General features: G+C 35.8%; 2 protein-coding genes across 2 annotated transcripts; both read right to left on the bottom strand.

The window, feature by feature from the left end:
* Positions 1–8,080: 8,080 nt before the first annotated feature.
* LOC127247353 (uncharacterized) lies at positions 8,081–8,869 on the bottom strand. Its single transcript, XM_051269186.1, has 2 exons — positions 8,678–8,869; positions 8,081–8,590 (listed from the first exon to the last, which is right to left on the bottom strand). The coding sequence occupies exons 1-2, from the start codon at positions 8,867–8,869 to the stop codon at positions 8,081–8,083; spliced, it is 702 nt and encodes a 233-aa protein (XP_051125143.1).
* Positions 8,870–10,294: 1,425 nt separating this feature from the next.
* Positions 10,295–11,937, bottom strand: LOC127248152 (anthocyanidin 3-O-glucosyltransferase 2-like). The gene has a single exon (XM_051270385.1). It carries the CDS (start codon positions 11,903–11,905, stop codon positions 10,436–10,438), a length of 1,470 nt encoding a protein of 489 aa, XP_051126342.1. The 5' UTR covers positions 11,906–11,937; the 3' UTR covers positions 10,295–10,435.
* Positions 11,938–12,293: the final 356 nt, after the last annotated feature.

Raw genomic sequence — 12,293 nt, forward strand, 5'->3', positions numbered from 1 at the left:
TATCTTCTCAGCCACTCCACTAAATTGGGGTGCCATGGGGACACATTTATTCATTTTAATACTATTTTGCACACAAAAGTGATCAAACCAGGTGTTACAAAATTTTAAACCTTTATTACTTTGAAGATATTTAATTTTTCTGCCCATTTCATTTTCAACTTGAATTTTCAAACTTTTAACAATCTTAAACACTTCAGATTTATTTTTCCATTAAGAAAACCCAATTTTTTCTTGAAAAATTATCAACAATGGTTAAAAAATATCTAGAACTATCAAAAGTAGACTCACAAGAGGGCCCCCCACAAATCAGAATATATATTCTAAGATATCTTTAGAGCATTCACGTTTTCCAACATGGGGAAGGGGAAATGGACTTTAGTTTGTTTATTATCAATACAAGTTTTACAAAATTGAACAATTGAAAAATGTCATTGCCAAAATAGCCAAATTTTTGCAATATTTCTAAATCCCTATTGCTTAAATGACCTAACCGTTTATGCCACAAAAATATTTTATTTTCAAAAATAAAATTAATAGAACTAGCAGGCACAATAATAAGATCAGCTTGGGTCATATAGAAAGCATTTTTCCTTTCACCTTTTAAAAAAACTAAAGATCCTTCTATAATTTTCATAAAACCAACCCCCGAAATTTATCCTCAAGACTCAATTCGGCTAAAGATGCACAAGACAACATATTACTTGACAATTCCGGAACATGTCTTACATTATTCAATTTCAATACAAAACCATAATTAAATTTCAAATTTATGCTACCAATTCCAAGCACATTGCATACACTATTATCAACCATAACAACACTGCAATTTTCCAATATTTTGTTTTCACAGAAAATTGATCTTAATGAAGTCATATGATAGGAACAAGATGAATCAATCAACCATTCATTTTCTAATATAGGTAAACACTTAGACCTACCAACAAATACATCCCCTAAATTTTTCTCAAGAACTGTCATATTGGCTAACTCATTCACTTGCTTAAACAGCCTCGAAAAATAGTTTGTTTTAAAAGATTTTTTAGAAAACAAACACAATCAAACCAAAGAAAAAACAAACATAATAAAATACACAGAACAGGCATGGAGATTTAGAATTTACCCTCGAAGCACAACAGTAATTTTTCCATACAAGAAACAAGGAAAAATACAAAAACCTCTTTCTCTTTCGAGATGAGGTGTTAGCCAATGGAAAAATAGACCAGGTAATATACACAAAGGATATAAAACACAATAAAGAATGGAACAAGAACAAAGAAGAGACTGTAGCAAATTGACTTAACTTATCTTAAGAAAAACAATTTCGATTTTAACAATGCTCAATATAGCTATGGTTTTCTCAAAACTAACCAAAACAATGGCGGTTCCAAAGAATTGTAAAACAACCATTGTTTAAAAACATATTTCGAAGATATGTTTTCTGCATAACGTTTGTTCGTGGATGCAGCGATGGGACAAAAGACAATGATGAAATCAATTGGTGCAAGGTAAGTCTATATCTAGTAAATACGTATTTGGGATTTGGTTAAATCACGACCAAAATAGCTGGAGATTGTTGGGAATTTTGGCCGTTCGAGGCCTAACCCAACTAATCCCTTGATAAATATATAATTAGTTGGCCAGCTCCTTAGCCCGACCTACCGGATCGGCCCAATCCTTTTAACCCAGTTCCCAAACCCGTAAATCAAACCCTAAGCCAATTTGTTAGGTTGGTTATAACCGTATGCGTGCTTTTTAGTTTGGGAAAAATATATTAGAGATATATTAAGTGCGGGTTTGGTGTGAGTCGTTTTCAAGAGAAAATTCGCCAAGAATAGAGAGGGAGTTTGGTAGAGAGAGAAACCGTGAGAAAATAAGCGAGAGGGCAAAGGAGAGGAATACCGATGCTTTTGGGAGAGTGTTTTCCGGTGAGTTTTGATGAGATTTTCCAATAAGAATCGAACTCTTTTGAGTGACGATTTCGGTGGGTGTCGAGGTTTAGAATGACGAGCCGACCTCCACCTTGCGGGGTGGTTACGTCAAGCCATTTGCACATTGGATCTGAGCCTTCCGTTGATGTTCCTCTCGGCGATGAAAGATCGGAGAAAGAATCGAGAAGTCTGGTTCTGTTCGGTGGTAGTGGAGGTGCACTACTATTCTGTGGAGAGTCGATTATGCTCTTGTTCGGAGGACATGTCGGAGAGAGCTGCTGTCCGATGAGAGGAAGAAAGGATCGATGTTGCTATTCGACAGAAGAGTCGTCGCCGAAGTTCTCCGCGGGTCTACCGTCTGTCCGCCGGAGAAGAAAAGAGGAGATCGTCGGAAACAATCAGAGCTGTTCAAGAGTATCGCAGGAGCACTGACTGTTCGTCTCCGAAAACCGCCGCTGTCCCACCGTCACTGGCCGCCTCTATTGCCGGATCTGATGGTTGTTGTTGCCTGAGAAGATAACCGGTGAAGTCCCGTTGCTGAGGCCATCTCCAACCCATCAACTCCATTTATCCATTTTTAATTCCAAATATGCTGTTGCTACAGTAATTTTACTCCAACCATAACTTCATTTTTCACTATTATTCTTCAAATATTCAATTTTTCTTATTATTTTAAACAACTTTTTATTTTTATAATTTAAAATAGAATTTTAAAAAATTTTAAAAAATAAAAATTAAATTTAAAAATTAAATTTATAATTTTAAAAATTTAAAAAATAAAAATAAATAATAAATAATACAACGCCAAAAAATGGCGTTGCTACAGTGCAACACCAAAATTGGCGTTGCACTGTAGCAACGCCAATTTTTGGCGTGGGTTGGAGACAACCCACGCCAAATAATGGCACTAGGTTGGAGATGGCCTGAATTGCACAAGACAGCCGCCACTGCTGGAAGTCGTGTCATCGTTGACGGTGGCTTCAGTTTCTTGTCGCGGTTGAATTTCGGATGAAGACAAACATGAAGTTTCCTTCCTTTTAATTTCAACATCGAATTTAATTCATTAATTGAAGGGCTGTTTGTTTGTGTTCTTAAAATTGATTTCCAGATTTTTTTTTTTTGCCTAATTAATTCATTTCAATTCGGTAGGATAATAATTTGGGTTTATTCGATAATTCACTTCCGCTAATTCATTGTCATATTTTTGTATACAAGATATGTTCGATAAATCCAAAATATCCGAAAATAAATTCACAACAAAAAGAATTAATTGATTTGATAAAAATTTGAAATTATAACTACGAAATTTAAAATGCGATCAAAATGTATAATTATTTTTCTAAAAAATAATGGATAAATAGTATGAGGCGGGTGAAAACAAAAATAATACTTCCTCCGTCTCAGGTCAGATGACCCCTTTGATTATGGACACAGTAAAGTAATATAGATTAGTGAATTATTAAAAATAAATTATGATATTATCTTATTCTTTTTTTATATGAGTAGTATATTTTAATGAAATATGTCATATGGATATCATTTTTGTAGATAATAAAATTTATATAATAAAAATGCATTTATTTATTTATAATTAACTTAAAGCTAATTTTATAAAAAAATTTAAAGTTTTAAATATATATATAAAAATATTTGTTTACTGAGAGAATAAGTAAAAATAAAAGAGTTTTGAGTGAGTTATACGTGTAAAAAGTTAAAAATTTAATTAAATTAATTTATATTTGTTAAATATATTTTATATGAATAAATTTATTAGAAAAAAAAAAATCATTGACATGAATAAAGAAAAAAAATGAATTATCTGTCACGAAACAAAGAGAAAGTAAGTAGATAAATAATATGAGGTAGATATTGCAATATTATTATAGGATTAGCCAATAGAAATATTAATTACGTCTACCGCTAACCATTATTTTATATATTGTATAATATACTATATATAATATTATAACATATGATATATAATATATATATAATATAAGTGAGTAGTAATTAATATATATGTGTTGTGTGTATGTAGTATGTAAATATAATATATTAGTTAATGTATGTATGTATGTATATATAAATTTTATGTATGTATGATATTGTTGACGAGAGAGAAATGGAGAGAATGAGGGGTGTGAGTTTCATTTCACTCAGCCTATATTTATACATGCGAAAACCTTGATGCGAATGAATGAAAAACATACATATTCACTACGTAGCACCTTCGTGTGTGCTACGTGTACAACACTCCCCCTTGGATGCTTTTATACAAAGAATGTGTCTCGTTAAAACCTTAATAGGAAAAACCTCCGTGGAACAAAAAAATCTTAGTGAAGGAAAAAGAGTACAACATTCTTGTATCAATTCACTCCCCCTGATCTGAGCATTATTTGAGATCCCTTAATCGACGCATCCCAATTTTTTTTAATGTTGCAATCGGTAACGCCTTGGTTAATATATCTGCCAAATTATTATCTGATCGAATTTGTTGCACATTGATTTCACCATTTTGTTGTAGATCATGAGTAAAAAAGAATTTTAGTGAAATATGTTTCATTCTATCTCCTTTAATGTAACCCCCTTTCAATTGGGCTATACAAGCCGTATTATCTTCATACAATGTAGTTTGAGGAATTTTATTGTCAGGTATTTACCCACAATTTTTCAGAATATGTTGAGTCATTGACCTCAACCAAATACATTCTTGTCTAGCTTCATGTATTGCCAATATTTCAACATGATTTGAAGAAGTGGCAGTTAAAGTTTGTTTCATCGATCTCCAAGATATCACGATTTTGCCACAAGTGAATATATAGCCAGTTTGAGACTTGGCTTTGAGGATCAGATAAATATCTTGTATCATCAAAATCAATCAATTCATGTCAAAATTTTTTTGAGTAAAATAACCCGAGATCAATTGTTCCTTGGAGATAGCGAAAAATGTGTTTAATCCCATTCCAATGTCGTCGAGTAGGCGATGAGCTGAATCTTGCCAATAAATTTACAGAAAATAATATATCAGGTCGGGTGCTATTAGCAAGATACATCAATGCACCTATAGTACTCATATATGGCACTTTAGGGCCAAATGTTTCTTCGTTTTCCTCTTTTGGTCTAAATGGATCCTTTATTGGATCGAGTGCCCTGATGATCATTGAGGTACTTAGCGAATGTGATTTATCCATCATGAACTGTTTTAGTACCCTTTTGGTATAATTTGATTGGTGGATAAATCCACTTTCCAAATGCTCAATTTTCAAACCAAGGGAAAATTTAGTTTTTCCAAAATCTTTGATCTCAAACTCCTTTTTCAGATATTCAATAGCTTTCTGGATTTCATCAGGAGTTCCAATCAAATTGAGATCATCGATATATACAACAATGATTACAAATTCAGACCCATTTTTCTTTATAAAAACACATGGAAAAATAGGATAATTTATATAACCTTTTTTGGTTAAGCTTTCGCTGAGACGATTGTACCACATTCGGCCCGATTGCTTGAGCCCATACAAAGATTTTTGCAATTTGATGGAATATGATTCTTTTGGCTTTGATTTGAATGATTCAGGTATGTTGATTCCTTCTGGGATTTTTATGTAGACGTCATTGTCTAAAGAGGCGTAAAGATAAGCAGTAACCATATCCATTAATCGCATATCAAGATTATTGTGTACTGCCAGGCTCACCAGATACCTGAATGTTATTACATCCATGACCGGCAAATATGTTTATTCAAAATCAATACCCGATCTCTGGGGAAAACCCTGGGCTACGAGTCTTGTTTTATATCTTGTGATATCATTATTTTCATTTCTTTTTCTCACAAACACCCATATGTAACCAACAGGTTTCACATTTTCAGGTGTTTGGACTATAGGGACAAAACTTGCCATTTTTTCAATGAGTCCAATTCAGACTTAATTGCGTCTTTCCATTTTGCCCAATAATCTCTTTGCCGACATTCATCAACTAATTTTGGTTAATAATCCTTGACATCTTTCATTATATCGAGTGCTACAAAATATGCAAATGCATTATCAATATTTGTTTTCTTCATGTTCCAATATTTTCCAATTGTGGTATAGTTAATGGAAGTTTCAATAAATTCATTATCACTTTCATCAGAATTTTTAGTATCAACCTCTTCAGAGGTTGTACTGACCTTTTCAGTTATCTGATCATTGTTGATATTTTCATTAGTATTTATAATTTTTCTCTTTCGTGGATTCTTTTTGGAACCCAACGGTCTGCCACGTTTTACGCGGGCAGTATGCTCATTAGCACTCGACACTTTCCCTTCTGGGATATTTATCTTGGTTGGTGCATTTGTTGCTGCAATATATGATTTCGTAACTCTGGCAGCATCATTAAAAGCATCAGACAATTGATTTGCAATTTTCTGCAAATGCATAATTCTTTAAACTTCAAGTTCACTATGTTTCGTACGAGGATCAAATTCAAGTGGTGATTTTCATGAAATTTCTTTTTTCAGTTGATTAGTGTCTCTCTCTAATATCGGGAAATTTAGATTCATCAAAATGACAGTCTGCAAATCTTGTAGTAAATAAATCACCCGTTGTTGGTTCAAGATATTTTGCAATCGAGGGTGATTCATACCCGACATGTATACCCAACCTTCTTTGAAGTCCCATCTTCGTGCGTTGAGGTGGCGCAATTGGTATATAAACAGCACACCTAAAAATTCGCAGGTGAGATATATTTGGTACTTTTCCAGAAACGAATTGAGTAGGGGAATAACAGTGATAACTTGTCGGTCTTATTTTCACGAGGGCTGCTGCATGCAATATAGTATGTCCCCAACATGATACGAGAAGTTTAGACCTCATTAACAATGGTCTACCAATTAATTGCAATCTTTTGATAAAGGATTCGGCCAGACCATTTTGCGTATGTACATGAGGAACATGATGTTCCACAGTAATCCTAATTGACATACAGTAATCATCAAATGTATGTGATCAATACTCTCCAGCATTATCTAAATGTAATTTCTTTATTGGGTGATTTGAAAATTGTGCTCGCAATTTAATTATTTGTGCAAGTAGTCTAGCGAAAGCTAGATTGCAAGTAGATAACAGGCATACGTGTGACCATCGCGTTGACGCGTCGATTAGTACCATAAAGTACTTGAAAGGTCCACACGGTGGATCTATTGGTCCACAAATATCACCCTATATTCTTTCCAAAAAAACTGGGGATTCAAATCCAACCTTTGTTGGAGATGGCTTGATTATTAACTTCCCTTAGGAATAGGCAGTACAAGCAAATTCATTCGGACTCAAAATATTTTTCTTTGTCAATGAGTGGCCATTTGAATTTTCAACAATTCGTCTTAGCATTACATTGCTAGGATGCCCAAGTTGATCGTGCCAAGTTTAAAATTCGCTAGTAGCCATTTGATCTACTAGGTGATATGTTTCAATGACAATGATTTTTTAGTAATATAAGCCGGAAAAAAATTATAGCAATTTTTCTTTTACGATTATTTTGCCATTCACAATCTGAGTTATCAGGAGATACTTATTTTCTGCCTCATTTAATGTTTCAATGTGATACTCATTTTTCCGAACATCACTGAAGCTCAACAAATTCCTTCGAGCTTTGCTCGAGAACAAGACATTTTCAATTGTCATTTTTGTCCCTTTTGGGAGATATACAATAGCTTTTCCTGAGCCTTCAATTATTTTCGATGCACCACTGATAGTAACAATTGTGGTCTTTCCCATATTCAAATGGGATAAATAACTTTTGTTTTTCAGAATGTTGTGAGTCATTGCAATGTCGATAAGGAAGATATTGTAATCGGCTCCAAAAAATTTGGCATCCATATCTTTGCAAGAAGGTAAAAATAATAAAAGACATGTATTAGTAACATAATCAAAATAGACATATATTATAAGGGATAATACAAAAAAAAAAAGGGGGCAGAAAGTAGTAAAATAACAAAAGAGATACAACAATATTTTATCATTTAACATCATCAGCTATGTCAAGCAGATCATCGGCATCCAGGTGCGTGATATTTTCATTCATCACATCGTCAAATGTGTCATCGTGGGCAGCGTGGTTTGTTTCAGCAGCAACTCTTCCCTGCCTTTCTTTTGAGGCCTGATAAAGTTCAGTCAAGTGACTGGTTGTGTGACAAACATGGGCCCAATGGCTTTGATTCCACATCGGGTGCATTTCTCGTCATTGTTTCTGTTTCTCTTGGTGTTGAACCTCTGTTGAGGTCTGTACGGCCTTCTGTCATTATAATGCCGATTTGGCACATATCGGGGTCTGTTTTGATATTTATTGTGACTGTATGCGTTTTTCCGGCCCCGTCCGCGATTCTGATTTCGATCGCGATCAATTCTTTGATTTCTGACCTGCCCACGGCCACGCACCGGATTTGCCGGTTGTATTGTATTTACCTCTGGAAATGGATTTGTACCTATCGGCCGAGATTCGTGATTTTTCAACAGCAATTCATTATTTTGTTCGGCCAGCAAAAGACAGGTGATCAGCTCAGAATATTTCTGGAAGCCTCTTTCGCAATACTGCTGCTGCAAAACCATGTTAGAGGCATGAAAAGTGGAGAAAGTTTTCTCCATCATATCAGACTCAGATATATTTTCGCCACAATGGCGCAACTGTGATGTTATTTTAAACATTGCAGAATTATATTCTTGGACTGTTTTAAAGTCCTGAAGTCGTAGGCTTTGCCATTCGCTTCATGCCCTTGGCAACAATGTTAGTCTCAAATGATCATATCTTTCTTTCAATTTCTCCCACAATTCAAGTGAGGATTCCAGCGTGACATACTGCATTTGCAGTGCTTCATCGATGTGATGGCACAAAAAGATCATGGCCTTTGCACGATCTTGGCTCAGAGAATTTTTATCCCGGACAATGGTATTTTCCAAGCCCATTGATGCTAAATGCATTTTCACGTCACGAGCCCATGCCATATAATTTTGGCTAGAAACGAGGAGAGGGAGAAATTCCTGTTTGGCAAGGTTAGATATAATAAACAGATAAAATATAAAATATTATCTTACGGAATTTAAAATACACAATTGTGCCGATAACGTGTTGTAATATTATTATAGGATTAGCCAATAGAAATATTAATTACTTCTACCGCTAACTACTATTTTATATATTGTATAATATATTATATATAATATTATAACATATGATTAGAGCTGTTAAACGAACCGAGCCGTTTGTGAACTCGGCTCGGTTTGGCTCGATTCGGCTCGGTTAAAGCTCATTCGCGAACATTAACGAGCCGAGCCGAACAACATAAAACAGACTCATTTGGTTAACGAACGAGCCCGAGCTTTGTTCGCGAACGTTTGCGAACGTTCGTTTAAATAATATATTTATTATAAATATTATATATACATATAAAATTATAATTTATAAATAAATAAAATATTAATTTAAAATATATAAATAAAATAATTTTAAATTTTCTTTATAATTTATATATAAATTTTAAAAAATAAGACAAATAAGCTCGAACAAGCTTAATCGAGCCTAAACGAGCCAAATACGAACACGAGCTCAAACAACAAAAATTCTTAACGAGCCGAGCTCGAACACTAAGAACGAGCTGGAAAGCTTAACGAACGAGTCCGAGCCTTGTTCGCGAACGTTAACAAACACTTCAAATTTTGCTCGACTCGGCTCGGCTCGAATCGTTAACAGCTCTACATATGATATATAATATATATATAATATACGTGAGTAGTAATTAATATATATGTGTTGCGTGTATGTAGTATGTAAATATAATATATTAGTTAATGTATGTATGTATGTATGCATATATAAATTTTATGTATGTATAATATTGTTGACGAGAGAGAAATTGAAAGAACGAGGAGTGTAAATTTCATTTCACTCAGCCTATATTTATACATGCGAAAACCTTGATATGAAGAAATGAAAAATATACATATTCATTACGTAGCACCTTTGTGTATGCTAAATGTACAACAATAGAAATATTTTTAATAATTTTTATTAATTATTATATCAACCAGAAAAGAATTTGATGAACAAAGTCTACAGAAAGTATTGCCCTTTTTAAATTGTGGCATGATGCAATATTTTACTTACTATAAGTACATAATTCAATTTTTTTTAAAAAAACTTACTATAAGTATATATTCATTTTGAATGTAGTTATGTTGACTATGAAAGAAACATTTATTATATACTATACGTGTTTGAATATGAGATTAGTTATTGAAATCAACTAGGCTTTTATTAATTAATTTAAAAATGCTTGTTTAGATAGAAAATTTTGAAATTTTAAAATTTTTTTAAGTAATAAAAATTAAATTATATAATATTATATTTTTTAAATGAAAATATACATGTAATATTCTTTAAAATAATTATTACACTTTTTGTTTAAAAACTAAATTTATTTTATAAAAACATAGGCAAAATAAATTCAAACAAAATTTTGACCACAAAACTCGTCAATTCTTAGTCTCATTTGGTAGGCTATTCTTCACGGCATCATCGATGAATTGCCTCAAATACTTGGATGCCGATCCCCTTTCTCGCCCCGCCGCTCCGTCCGTTGCTTTGAGGGCTTCCGCCTTGAGGGCTTCCGCATTGGCCCTAATTTCACTTCCGCCCTCCATCAACCGTCTAATTCCATTTTCAATCTCGTCGGCACCTACGATCACATTGTTACTCTGCTTATAGTCCATTTTAATTTCGACGGCAACTCGCAACTCCTTCACGAGCAAAAATGCGTTCAATTGTTGCTCCGCGTATAATGGCCACGTCGCCAATGGCACGCCGCACGACAAGCTTTCCAAGGTCGAATTCCATCCACAGTGCGACACGAAACCTCCAACGGCACCGTGTGACAACACGGCCACTTGTGGGGCCCACCCGATGACTTTTCCGACGGATTTGGTTCGTTCGAGAAAGCCTTCAGGCAAAACTTCCTCCGGATTCTCGTACTCACCCGGTGTCCGGTACATTTGTTGATTTTGAAGGGGTTTCCGCAGAGACCATAAGAATCTGTATCCGCTTCTTTCTAAGGCGGTTGCAATCAACTTTAATTGAACTTCTTTGAATGTACCTTTGCTCCCGAAACATAAGTACACCACCGACTTGTCTGGTTGGGTGTCGAGCCATTTCATTGTATCGTTACGATTCTTATCTTCACCCGGGGAAAGAACCGGGCCGACCGGGTAAACCGGGGGAATCTTTTCGCCCGCCAAAAGCGAATCAATGGCGTAAGATTCCAATTCATAGAAAGTATTGATCAAGATTCCCTTGGTTCCTCTAAACCTCTTCGCTAGATCTATTAACTTTGCGTCGCCGCCGTCAATATCAAGCAGTCCCGTCGGCATCAATTTTCCGGCGACCGGAAATCTAAACGATGGCACTGACACCATCTGGTCGGCATACTTGGTGATGTCCCGGTGATCGGAATCCCTCAATTTTTGGAAATGGAAAATGACCCCGAGAGTCGACGCCGCGCACGTGAAGAAAACGTAGGTTGGGACGCCGAACTCGCCGGCGACGTCGATCATCGGCGTGCAAAACATGTCAACTACGAATCCGGCGAGACGGCGATCGGAATCCTTGAAGTCCTGGATTCTTCTGAAAACTTCTTCCCGGACGCGATCCTTGTGATTAGCGATGTAGTGGAACGGGGAGGTTGAGCCTTCCGGGTCGGATAGGGCGAGAGCGGCCGGGTCGGATATGTCGACGAATCGGATCCTGGAGTCGGAGCCGTCGCCGGCGAGAGCGGCGTAGGAGTGGGCGGCGCTGGCGGGGTCGTAGAAGGGGCGGATGACAAGCACGGTGGCGGAGAGGCGGCGATCTCTGGAGACGAGGAGCTTCGCCATTTCGAGATTGGCGAGTAAGTGACCTCTTCCAGGAGAAGGAATGAAGATTAGCTCCGCCATGGATTCGATTTCACACATCGCTTGGATTCTGTGAAGAGGAAAGGGGCAGGGTGGGTGGTTATATACGTGTTAAAGGTGTTGGTTTTCCGAGGTCCCAGGAGCTGGGGATCTGGAGTGGTGGGTTATTATGTGAGGAGTTGAAGGCCATGGAGCTTCTAGAAATTAGAAAGTGAGTGACGTCATGGATTTGCTGGGAAGTCTGACATTGTGTGCGTGCCAAGAGTAAAAAGAAGTTTCTAGAAGTCGACAATTACAATGGATCGCCAGCCGGGTTTACGATTTCCGGTCGGGCCGGATTATTAATTTTTTCTTTTAATCGGAAAAAGTAACTTTGACTAGACTACTTGCCGTGGGCTAACTTATTAGCGTCTGTTTGGTTCAAAAAGGAGAGGGGAGAGAACGGAAG

Source organism: Andrographis paniculata, unplaced genomic scaffold, assembly GCF_009805555.1.
Source record: "Andrographis paniculata isolate CXL003 unplaced genomic scaffold, ASM980555v1 Contig32END, whole genome shotgun sequence".
NCBI lineage: Eukaryota > Viridiplantae > Streptophyta > Magnoliopsida > Lamiales > Acanthaceae > Andrographis > Andrographis paniculata.

Excerpts from the sequence above, each read along its gene's own strand:
- LOC127247353 (XM_051269186.1), bottom strand. The coding sequence starts at position 8,869 with ATGGGCTTGGAAAATACCATTGTCCGGGATAAAAATTCTCTGAGCCAA. Across the intron at positions 8,591-8,677 it reads GACTAACATTGTTGCCAAGG|TTGCGCCATTGTGGCGAAAA; the intron begins GCATGAAGCGAA and ends ATAACATCACAG.
- LOC127248152 (XM_051270385.1), bottom strand. The coding sequence starts at position 11,905 with ATGTGTGAAATCGAATCCATGGCGGAGCTAATCTTCATTCCTTCTCCT.